Below are 12770 nucleotides of genomic sequence, written 5' to 3'. Positions count from 1 at the left end.
GTAGGGATAATTAAATTTTGAGATAATCATTTGTGAGTGAATTTTAGGTATGTTTGTTGAATCATTATAGGGGCTAGTTGTTTCACAAGGAGCTTGTTTTTTATGTATAACTATGTGTTTTGATATTGAATAAGACTTGGCTCATGTGCATTATTATTAAATTCTTGTCTTGCTCCAATATTGTTGTGTAAATTCTTCATTTTAGGGCTTGAACTTAGGAACCAAGACTTCCTGAGAAGTAACCCATTCCAAGACTCCTCTAGCTGAAATGCCTTTAACTATGGAGATTTCCCTACAATCAAACCTGTTGACCACTGGAGTGGCACCTGATGATTATGTGAAGACTCCATGCCCAAGGATGATCCAGAGGACACTTGTACCATCAGATATCATCAGTCAACAGAGTTTTTTAACTCTACTTCTATCTTCTCATCATCTTTCTTGTACCCAGATTCCACACCCTACGGGGAATTGTAATAAGTGATACTAGTTATGATGAGTTTTGAATTTGTAACAGGCCTAGGATGTTGGGACTCGATCAGCAAACGAGTACACCTTGGAGTGTTTTTTTTTATCCGGTTAATTATCCCTTCTTTTTCAGAGGCGGATAATTTTCTGGATTTTTTCACTCATGTTTTACCCCAAAGCCGGGGTGACGGTTTGAAGATTGAGCCCCTGACACATCTTGGTGTCTAGAGTCGATGTATATTACCATACTAGATCACACAAAATGTTTCGTGGAATTTGGCTAGGTCTAAGTAGGATTTTTTAATAATTAAAAATTTCCCGCAAAACGAGATTTTTTAATTATTTTCTATGTAATGGTGTAAATAAGTGGCCTTAGGAAATGTCTGGGGTGTATGACTACTCGAAATTCATCTTCAGAGGCCCAGCATTATCCTAAGACCCACTTTGGGGGGTCAAAGAATGACTTAGAGCCCCTCAAAAGTCGATTTTTCAAATGACAGTGGCAAAAATGAGGAAAAAAATCAAAAAATTGAATAATTGGAAAAATTTAGAAATTTTCCATAGTCAAAATAAATCAAATTTTGACATGGAAAGTTAAAGGAATATCAAAGGTGATGCAGTAGCAATGTGGGGCCCACCACATGGAGGAAAATCAGTCAAAGTTCCAAGTGGCAAGTCAAATGGTCCAACGATAAGTTAAAGAGGCAACGTTGAAATATTACATATGGCTAAAGTTCAAATAATTTTATTTATTTCAATATGTTGCTGCCAGCCAAAAAGGATGATACGCAGCAGTCTACTCCAGCCTATAGGCAGCCAGATTTAACACGTGTTTATCACCGTTTCATATGTTTGAGTTAACAGCTAGTTGAGTGGGATATTTTTCCTACTTACTCCCACTAAGTTTCATGATTTTCTAATCAAAGTAATGCGTATATCAGTTAAGGGGATACACTGGCAGCTTAAAGAAATTTTTGATGGAGATCTACAGCAGTTCATTGGCAGCCTACAGCCAGTCAGCTTGCCACTTGTGATTTGATTTTCTACATTGGGATTGTCAATCCATCTCCACTTGTCATTGGAATTTTCCTTGGGATCATCTCCCATTTTCTTATTTATATGAGTCTTGAGCTCTCATTTGGATGGATAGAATGAGCTGTTGGGCTTGCGGAGACTCTGCTGGATTTTGTACTCAACTTTTATATAAATAAATCAAAGTCTTTGGGGTTACTAGCTTCTCTTGTGGTGCATTCTTTGGTTGATGAGGTATACCTGTGTCATTTGATGTTATTATTCATTCGATTATACATTGCTATCTAGTTGTTTTTTGTGCATTTGCCTGAAGGCATTATTGTCTAGGGAGGAGAGATTTGCAGCTATCTCAAATCTCCTTTGGGCTTGGTATATTTTGTACTCTTGTTGTAGCTTGTCATTTTCGGTTGAATGACAAGCTCAACTTGGTCTCTATATGCCAAGTCTCTTTTGCGCTAACAATTGGTTTGCAGGCATTTTTGTGTTCAAAGGATAGGTTGCCAACTCTATTGGAGTGTGAGGACTTCTTCGGTTGGAATAGTCACCTCCAAGGATATCAAAGGTCCCATAAGTTGTTCAAGCCAACAATCTCATAAGACATCAAAAGATTTATTTAAGAGGGAGTTTCCTGAGCCCTTTGCTTATTTTCTATCTTGAAAAATTATCCCATATTTTCTTCTTTCATTTGTGTGTATATTGGTTTTATCTAGCATTGGAGGCTGTATTTTTTATTTTATTTTTTTTTGCACGCTAACTCTTTTGCTTGCTTTCCTACAGGTGTTCCTGGAAGCAATTCAAGTTTAAAGAAGAAAGCTAAAGCATAAGCTAAGTAACCCTTTTCCGCTGGGAAACCCAAGTCCAAGGTTATTTGGTCTTTCATTTGAAAGCGTTTGACTTCATTCTAAGCAAAAATAAAATAAAAATTTTCATTTCTTAAAGAGCAATACTTATAAGGCACTGGTTGTTTATGTATCTCATGCTTATCTTATGTGTTTATGGTTATTGCTCATATCAGGCTTGCTTATAAATCTTAAATAAATAATCTATTTAGTTCTAACAATTCTCCTAGAAACTCACATCCTTGTTTTTTTTTTTAACTTAACTTTCCATTAGGGACCACCCCCCTTAGCTAACTTAGGAGATAGCTCAAACGGAGAGAGTTGGGATTAGTGTGACAGCCCCTTCTCTGAGTTCCCTGCCACCAACCACACCTTGTGGGGTTGAAGGCTTTTCTCACTGACCTGTAGGTAGGTGTAGGCGGCAGGGTCAACAAAACCCACTTAGCTTGTTACCCAATTTGCAAAACCTTAGCAAGGATTGCACCTTAAGCACTTGAGCCTAAGGAGGCTTGGAGTGGGTGACCTTTCAAGAAGTCCTAGTTACCAAGTACAAGCCTCAAAGGTGATGATTGATGTTATAAAATTTGTTTCACTAGTTTCAATCACACTTCATCACCCATGTGAGCATCAATCGATGCAATGAATGCTATGTGGAACTCGAAGGTGATGATCAATGTTATAAAATTCATTTCATTAGTTTCAATCCCACTTCTTCAGCCTTGTGAGCATCAATCGATGCAATGACTACTAACTGGACCTCAAAGGTGATGATTGATGTTATAAAATCTGTTTCACTAGTTTCAATCCCACTTCTTCAACTCTGTGAGCATCAATCAATGCAATGACTGCTAAGTGGACTATTCAAAATAATGAGAAATTCGTCAATTGTTATTAATACTCATGGATACAGGTCATAGATTAATGACTTACTCTATGCAGAAAATCCCAAAAATGATATCTCATAATAGAATTAGTCTCTAACCAAAGCGTCAACAGTAAAACAAGAAACAATCCAACTCAAGAATGCCAAGAGCCAAAGATAAGGTTTGGGTATACTTGATACCCGATTATTCAATAAGCACAAGATCACTTAACTAAAGCAAGCCTTACAATATCATCTTACCATGATGCTTGCCTTACATCTTGATTGAAATGACGCTAAAGCCTCTCATATATAGGTTTAGGTTCAAATACCAAAACCCCAAGAGTGCTCCCACAAGCCACTCAATGTCCACATAACTCAGCCTAACAACTCAATAAGTCAATGTTACACATGCTTCAAGTGGACCCAATCAACACAATGGTGCTTGAGCATAACGGATTAGTGCACTGGCCACCATCACACTAGTCACTAAGCAGCACTAATCACACCATATGCCTGCATCTGATTCAATTTGGGTTTACACACAATGTCCCAGCAAACAACAATCGCAAAACAAATGTATCATTTCTTGCAAGTAGGCTTTCTGTCGAAACATCATTTGACAAAGGTTCACAGCCTTGGACATGTTTGAATATGTTTTTTCTGCTAAGACTGGCATTTGATTCCATTTCCTATTTCTTTATGTAATCAGAATATCATTTAGAGTAATTGTGAACCTCTCTTATTCCTTTAAAGGGTATTTTAGGTCTCAATTTGATATTCTTCACTCTTTCAAACTAGGCATATTTCACATGATTAAGGCCCCATGTAACATCTGAAATTCTAAATCCCTCAAAAAGTAAAGATAGAATAAAGTGATTGTCTACAGGGTGCAGACATAAGTTTGTTACATCATAAAAGACATCATCAGCTTTATGTGATCCCTGATTAAGAATATATAATCAAAGTTACCAACAAGGCCTTTATCAATCTATAAATAATTCGATCTTTTAACATTGTAATTGCTTAGCATAGGTAGATATTACATAGACACATCACTGAGAAGACAAGAGATCTCCATAATAGTAAATACAATCAAGCTTAGCATTTCAATTTAAGATACTCATTTGGTTCTAGAAAACATGAAATCCATATTTACACCCTAAATGGTTACCATTCTTCTAATGAGCTAGATATTCACTCTATGGTAATTTTATAAGCAACAGCGTCACATCAAGGCAAATAGTTAGAGAACTTCGAAATTTTTGTTTAGATCATGGTCCTTCATGCATAAAATCAAGAACCCAGTAGACAAATATATACTAAAGATATATTTAAATGCATGTATCCATGTAGATTGGCTGAACCACATACGCTCGATCAACTCGCCCACAAGATGCACAAGCACATAAAAGTGCTATATATGTTTGTCCCCTTGGCCTTACTCCACACCGCTTCATTTCCTCCAAAACCTTCATTTTGAATTTTGTATCAGAAAGCAAAATCTTATATACCCAAAAATAAAAGTATTTGTCAAAGATATAATATAGTGAAAACCAATAAACATGGTAAACTACTATCCTCATTCCCAAGTATGTTTAGGCCTCAATTCCTCAATCTAGGTAATTCCACCAATGATTAAGGCCCCTACGTAGTAGTGTGTGTGGCATTCTAACTAGTTAGAATGAAAGTGAATATTAATTGCTAAGAAAATAAATTATCCAACAAAATGCAGATGCATGCTGTGGTAAATTTAAGATAGATAATATTTCATATTTTTATGTTCATTATCTAATCCTGAAAGAATATAGTGAGGGAAGATCTACATTTCAAATAAATATACAATAGATAAAGTCTCTAATATCTAATGATCTGTCATTGCATTCACTGTATATACAATGACCTGAATAGCACAGTCCGAATTCTTGCTCTTCCCACATGTTGATATAATGAAGTTATATATTGTGGTCTGCAAAAGAAAATGGTAAGTGTTAATCCATCAGACACCAACTCTCATAAGCATTAGTGGGCAGCATTATTTATGAAAAAGCATTTAGACACCAACTCTCATAAGCATTAGTGGGCAGCATTATATATGAAAAAGCATTTAGGCAAGTCCAATATTTCTTTCATCAAGCTAATTGAACGACAATGCATAGACCATCCATAATAAACTTTAAAATGGTTACAATTTACTTGCATCATTCACTTCTCATCTAAAACAAAGAAACATGAATGCAGCCCACAGCTCCTGCTGTTCTGGGAAAGCAATGTGGCTACTAATAGGACATCAGAGCATTGCCACAAAACCAAAACTTCAGTCTTTATTTTATTTTGCTATCAGTATTATCAAATACATACATCCACATACGCAAAATTATTGCAGATAGAGATGACATATTCAATATTATTATCAATGTCTAAATCAAATTGGAGTCAATTTTGGCTGATACTTTCACCCTGCATAACTGATGAGACTTAGTCTAGTGAACAAATCTCTGCTATTTCTTACCCCGAGCCCTCATGCCTCTAATAGACTAATATCATACACAACCATTGGTTTTTCCAAAGGGCCAGAGGCAAAACCATAGCATGTAGAATGATGAATTAGATATAAAACACATAAAAACATGGATTGAACCATATAGCATCAAGCATCTAGAAGTTATAATCTTCATCAACCACGTCCACAAGTTAGTAACATACAACATATCGAGTCTCGTGATTCATCAACCTTAAAGTTTCAAGCTTTCAAAATTCAATATATAAAATTTATCATCATTGATCACTAAAGTTGTACTTGTAACCATTACCATTACCATTACCAAGTAACCAAACTATAACAAAGAATATCTAACATGAAATGAATGTTTCAACTTTGAACTTTCACGAAGAATCATATTCATAATTCATTACCAATGAGTTATAATTGCCAACTTCAAACTTCAAACTTAATTATCACATATTGTTTACTAAAAATATCATAATAAATATGAAGGAGTCAAAAGTTATAAAAACTACTAGAAACTAGAAAAGACAAGTAAATCTATTATCTACTTCTTCTTGTGGCCCTTGCCATGAGAAATGTCTAATTTCTGAGAAACTCGTGGTAGTCTACTAGGAGTCTCCTCCAGCATAGTCGGACGACCATGTCCAGAACCAAAACCAGAAGGCACATGACCGCCATGTGAGGATATAGATGTCGAAGGAGGTGGCGGCAACAAAGGCAAAGATTGTGGAACTCAAGCACAGGTGATGGATGATGGGGGTGGCATGGTTGTTGTTGTTGCTTCATCATCATCTTTCAAAAGTTCCCTTTCCAATTCTTATATAACAGACAAATATGATCTTGATTCACCCTTCTCATTTATTGCCCCTTCCTTGTATATATATATATATATATATATTAGAGAAGTAGAGGGTTGTAAAACCCTACAATCCTTATCCCCGATCTGATAAACAGAAGCATATCCCTTTCCAATTCTTCTAGATGCAGAGCTTCATCCTCCAAATTATCTTCCTCTGGGTTGTCGTCCTAATATAGATTTGATGTATCATCACAAGCCCGGTCACAATAATGTGTCAACAACCTCACGTTGTAGTGCACATAAACGAAGCTTTCTGCCCAGTTTTTATTGAGGTTGTTTCTTCTCACGTTATGGATGAAGCTATAGGTGCTCCAACACCTCTCAGCAGAAGAAGTATTTACACCCTGTGAAAGCACTTTCTTTGCCAATTTTGCCAAAAGTCCCTATACACCATACATGTCCCACCATGTGACAGCGTCAAATGTGTCCCTATCTTCCATTGCATGCAAAGAACCAAACGCTCCAACGCTAGTGAAGTATTTGCCTAGTTCAAGACGCAATCTAGCAGACTCCTCCCTATCAGGGACTAGCTTGTCTAATGTTGTCATATACCCAATTTTTACCTATGGATTTGTATGGGGTTTGGTACTAACCCTAACCCCAAGTGCAGGTTTTCCCAACCAAGATGGAGAGTAGTATTTTGGCGTAAGGACGTACGCCAAGACATGTAGTGGAACACTAAGTTTATGCCAACGTGCACACACAAAATTGTGAATAATATCATACAAGTTGGGATTTTTTTACTGAACAATATCTTCTATTTGCCCCAACATGTTATCCATCTACTCATACACCTCTCCAAACATTGATGCGTATGTATCTGCAAAATGAATCACGTTATAAATGGGCTTGGTGTATTGTAAAACATCCCTCACACATGCCCAAAACAAACCATCAAGAGCGGTCTCCTCCACCTCTTCAAAACCTTTCCTGTCAGGTGTGGTTGAAGCCTTGTCCTTTAATACCTATCAATGTTAACTTGATACCATGCTAGCCAATGACTCTCTTACATTCAAAAGAAGCCTAAAGGTGAGGTAATAGCTAGCAAATCTAGTCTTTGCAATCTTCAACAGCTCCCACCTTGAGTGACTACGAAAAAGCCCATTGGTATTGCTATGATTTCTAATAAATTGTATCCCTCTCTTACCTCATTTTTACAAATCACCAATCCATCTGTATTGAGGTTGTTGTTCTTTATAATATCATGCATCAAAACGTTCATTGTGTGAACGAAACACCCAAACCAAAATATGTTTGGGTATTTATCCTCAATGATTACTTTCGCTGCCTTACAATTAGAAGCATTATCAGTGATGACTTGGATGACATTGTATGGCCCAAAACTTTCAATTGTTTGAAGTAATGATTCTGCAATGTTGATGGTGGTCTTGAACTTTTTTTAATAATCATATGTTGAAAGGAAGATCGCACCACTAGCAGACACGCCACGAACACTTATCAATGGCTTGCCTTTTACATTTGTCCAACCATCAGATACAATGGATACACCATAGCCATTCCAAGAATTTGTCATTTTACCCAAAGCATCTGCAATTTTGGCTTTTTCATGATCAAGTCCCATGGTTCTAGCCTTGTCATACCCAGTGCTCTTGTATCCTTTCAGGTCATTGTTGAAGAATCTAGGGTATTCAAGATAATTGATTCTTCTTCTCGATGATAACTATTTGTGAGGCAATTTTTACTTTTTCTTATTAGCACAATCTTCTCTTTGTTATTATTAGAGTGTGTGTTTCTTATTTCATCAAATAGCTACCAAAACAAAAGAGACAAGAACACAAGATGTTGGCTTTCTGCCAAGGCCAAAACCTCTCACTCTTTGAGAGGAAAACCCGCACAAAATTCTTCTTATAGAGATTCCAATTGACGAATACCAAGACCATGACCCTTAACCTATTTAGCCACTCCAAGACCAAGACACCAATCCTCTTCTTCATCATTGCTGAGATAACACTAAGGCCATCACTACTGCACCACTAAGATCTTCATTACTGTTGCAACACCATTGTTGCACCTTCACTGAGGTCTTCACCATACCAATGAGATCTCCATATATATGGATGAGATCTTCACCTAAATCCACCGAGATCATGATTGTTTCACCATAGTTGCACCTTCACTGAGATCATAACCTTGTGATTGTGTCTCCATTAAGATTGAGACCATATCTATGCTAAGATCATGATTGCACCTTGAAGTATGTCGAGACAGAGTGTGTTACTATGAGACCTTCTCATCATAATTATGTCGAGATTGTGTGTGCTACTGTGGGATCCTGAAATCACCTTCAACACTAAGACTATGACTGTATTTTCTTCACCAAGACTGTGACTGTGTTCCCCTTGCATCGAGATCTTCCCTGCCACAACTATGCCGAGATTGTATCACTGAGATCCTTTAACTAAGTCGAGACTGGGACTGCATCTTAGTATGCTGAGACAGTGCTTATAGGAGGCCAAGACATCACCGAAAAACACAGAAATCCTTCTCCATCCACAACACTAAACTACTATACTCATCCGAGATTTCTGAGCCACTATACTTGTCTAAGATTTCAGAGGATCCGAGTTCCTGTTCTCCACTTTTGTGCAGACCCTGGCTGGGTATATATAGTAGTTTTCCCTCCATATTTAGCCATTTTGAACCAACGAAGAGATGTGTCACTTCAAGTGAGCCGACATGAGTGTATTCAATTCATTTTGCAGGCCGACATCAAGAGGATTGTTCTTGTCTTTTAGGAGGGTTTTTCTAGACAATAGGTTAACTCATATACATTTTACAAATGCTCAAGAAGAGCTCTCCATACATAACATTGATTCTTTGACTCAATAATAAATCATAAGGCTCTCAATGGGAGCCATTAACAAATAAACCTCTTTCTCATGAAACCCATGCAGCAAAGCATACAAAAATAATTTTATTTCTTTCATTTCATTGTTACAAAGATCATGTCATTATGAAGACCGAACCTAGTTAAACTGTCTTCAACACTCCCTCTTAACCAGGGAGGTATTCATAATGGTACTTGGTCCTTCTCAATCTGAAGAATTTCTCATAAGAAGAATTGGATTGGGAACCCATCTATATAGCATCATAGTAACCAAAATTGTTTCCACAGCAAGGCCTTGGCTGACAGCTCTATCTCTCATTAGATCAGAGCAAAATGTTGGCGAGACCAATGACTATAGACACTTTCATCATTGTCTCTCAAGGTACACACCCACACGGGTGTTCACGGAGTATGACCTTCTAGGACTATTCTTACCTTGGGTTCCTAGCCCTCAAAGAATATCGGTCCTCTTGCCTACTCTTATCTCAGATGCCCTACACATCCTCAAAGAGCATCAGATGCCAGATGATTACCGAGTCTTCCATTCTTTCTTCACAAGTGAAGACAAGAATGTTGTGTCTATCTCTCCCTCTCAATTAGGGAAGATATGCCCATTCTCGTAAAGGAATGTACCCAAGTTCCTTCTGACCAGGAACTTGCCCAAGCACCCTCTCAATTAGGGACTTGTCAGAGCTCACTCTTAACTAGGGACTCTCCCTTTCATCAGCGGCTTCTTCTTCATGGGTGCTTCAGCTGGTTGATCAACTTCTTTCCTTGATGTCATGAAATTCAGTTGAGTTTCTTCTTTGTAGGGCATTAGCCATCCATCACTTTCCTTCTTGGTTCGTCATGTCATTCCTTTCTTCATGGAAAGTGGCCTTCTTGATACATATTTGGAACCTTCATCATATGGCTACTTCTTCCTCATTATGTTTCTTTCAGGAATTTCCATCCACCACATGAATGTTAGTCGTACTTGAACTTACAACTCTTGTTCCAGTAGCCCTGCATGAACTCGTCCAGATATTATTCAAGTAATCAAAACATAACATTAAATCAAATTGCACCTTACTAGATGGCTCTTTATCATGACATCTTCCTGTGGGTATTAGCATCCGTCATACATGTTGACACATCTCCCAAAGATATTCATTGTCAAGGGTCTCCATTTTTATTTTTGGTACTTCTCGGACTTCCATCAAAGTCTTCATATCTTTCTGGGAGATTTCCTAGTCAAATCTTCTTGGTCTTTTGCATGTTGATCGCCTTCATCCTGGTTGCATATCTCACGATCTCTTCCTTACTCACACATTCCATTCCCAGGAGCTTTCAATCAGAGTTCCTTAATTGTAGTCAACCACCTCATACTTCATATGAAAACATATTATGTTGATTTCATCTAATGTGACTTATGCCTTCCTACATCTTTTCAAAGGAGGAGATCCCTTTCCTTTGATCATGCTTCTCAAGATAGAAGTAGTGATCCATGTTACCTACAACCATACAACATGAATTTATAATATCAAATACAAGCATACATACCTCATTTTACCTTTAGGTCATCTCGGCTTCTTCTAGTAGCTTCCTCGATTGAAAAGATCTTCAACCCCTTGATTTGCTTCATCTCTCATGTCATCATATCATCATCCCATAAACTCCACAAGTTGGAGTTTTTGATGAAACACTTGCTTCCTCTCTAGATTAGTGAACCCTCCGATGAGGATTCCATTAGAGAATCTTGAGGATCTTGTATATCCCCATCTGGAAAGTGTTTCCTTTTTGCCTTGATGTATGATGAGCCTTGTCCTAGATTACTTCATCCTTTCCTTCAATGTTCAATGAGGTTCCCAAGAGCTATATCCTTCATGTTTGACTGCCATGGATTTTGTCCTTCATGATTCCCATGGTGATGTCACGAGCTCTTCTTTCTAATGCTTCCATGATGTCACAATGCATCTTTTTGTTATGGCCATATCAAAAGATTGAGGAGCTTATGATAAGACCCTTTTGTGAGGGATACCATCTCAATCATAGTAGAGATCTGTTACTCCCTCTTTCCTTGGCCCTTTTCTTCAGCTTCCTCCATCTTTCCGGCGATATGAGTTTTTTTTCATAATCTTTCTATAGCATTGAAGCTTAGCTATATTGTATTGTCTTGTTTTGATGACCAAACTTCCCTTTCCTTTCCCAGATCTCCGAATTGAGATCTCATGAGGATATACCTTCATTCTTTGATACCTTCAATTTTGTGTAGATCAGGTCTAAGCGATATGATCTTCTTTACTACATTTTCAGAGAATATATCTTCTAGTATTTCATATATCTCTTTTATGTCTCCTCTCCTGCTACATAGGGATGAGAGGACCTTCGATTGATTTCATAAGAACCCTATGAGTCCCTCGATGCATTCAAACAATGTTTGACCTTCAGAGACCTTTCCATAGACATCAATGACTTCTCTTCCGGGGAGTATATCTATCCTCCTTTCTTATGCGAGCAATTTCGATGACCCAGCCGATTTATAGATCTCCTTGCACACACTAAGTCATTTAACCAAACTGTATTATAAAATGAAAGATACTTACCTAACAAGTGAAGATGAACTCTTCCACTTGATCACTTTGATGATTAGAGATTCCTCTTGGATGATCTTTCAGATGAAAAAGCCTTTCTTCAATAGAAAAGGTTGCTCCTTATGATGAGGATGATTTGTTGCTTCTTTGGATCTCTTCTGGGGTAAGGAGATTGTTAATTTTAGGTATGTTCTATGCTAGAGCAATTTATTTCAATTTTCACAGTTAGATCATTATCTTTTCCAGATTAGCAATCACATCAGCGTTAAAGTAAACTGCAGATAGAACATATATATAAATCGCAGAAGACAAGCCAAGACAAGAGGACAGAAGATGTAGTGCTAGCCAAGGACAAACCCCACAATGTGGGGAAACCCTTGATCAATTCTTCTTTTATGTTCTTCAAAGTTCGGCAGAGAAAGAGAGAGAGAGAGAGATAGTAGATTTACAACAGAAGTCAACACTTTGACTTATCTGGATCTAGCATAGATCATTTCGTATAACGATGAGATCAGTTGAAGACATTCTACTTCAACTGATTTTCAAGGTGACTCCTTCACCTATCATCATGCTGCATTTGGTCCTCTAGCTGCACCACTGCATATTGCATCATGCTGCACTAATCATGATAATCATCATGCTGCCCATATCCATGATCTTATCATGCTGCCCTTCATGTTCATGATCTTATCATGCTGCCCATATTAATATGCATCATCATCATGTTGTTGTCCTTACAGATGTGTAATCATTATGTTGCTGCCCTTGCAGATGTGCATC

At 37.5% G+C, this 12770-nt stretch overlaps 1 protein-coding gene across 1 annotated transcript in view; it reads right to left on the bottom strand.

Moving 5' to 3' along the window:
• LOC149238768 (Pentatricopeptide repeat (PPR) superfamily protein) overlaps positions 1-12770 on the bottom strand; it is a 406793-nt gene that overhangs the window by 273112 nt on the left and 120911 nt on the right. The window contains exons 4-5 of the mRNA XM_089373188.1: positions 5105-5170; positions 4576-4673 (exon numbers count right to left, since the gene is read on the bottom strand). Of these exons, the coding sequence (XP_089229314.1) occupies positions 4576-4673; positions 5105-5170 (164 nt within the window). The remainder of the gene's footprint in view (positions 1-4575; positions 4674-5104; positions 5171-12770) is intronic.

Source organism: Pinus tabuliformis, chromosome 8 (assembly GCF_031772625.1).
Source record: "Pinus tabuliformis cultivar Carrire ecotype Pingquan chromosome 8, CPIR1, whole genome shotgun sequence".
NCBI classification, from domain to species: Eukaryota; Viridiplantae; Streptophyta; class Pinopsida; order Pinales; family Pinaceae; genus Pinus; species Pinus tabuliformis.
This window is presented reverse-complemented; position numbering and strand designations above follow the sequence as displayed.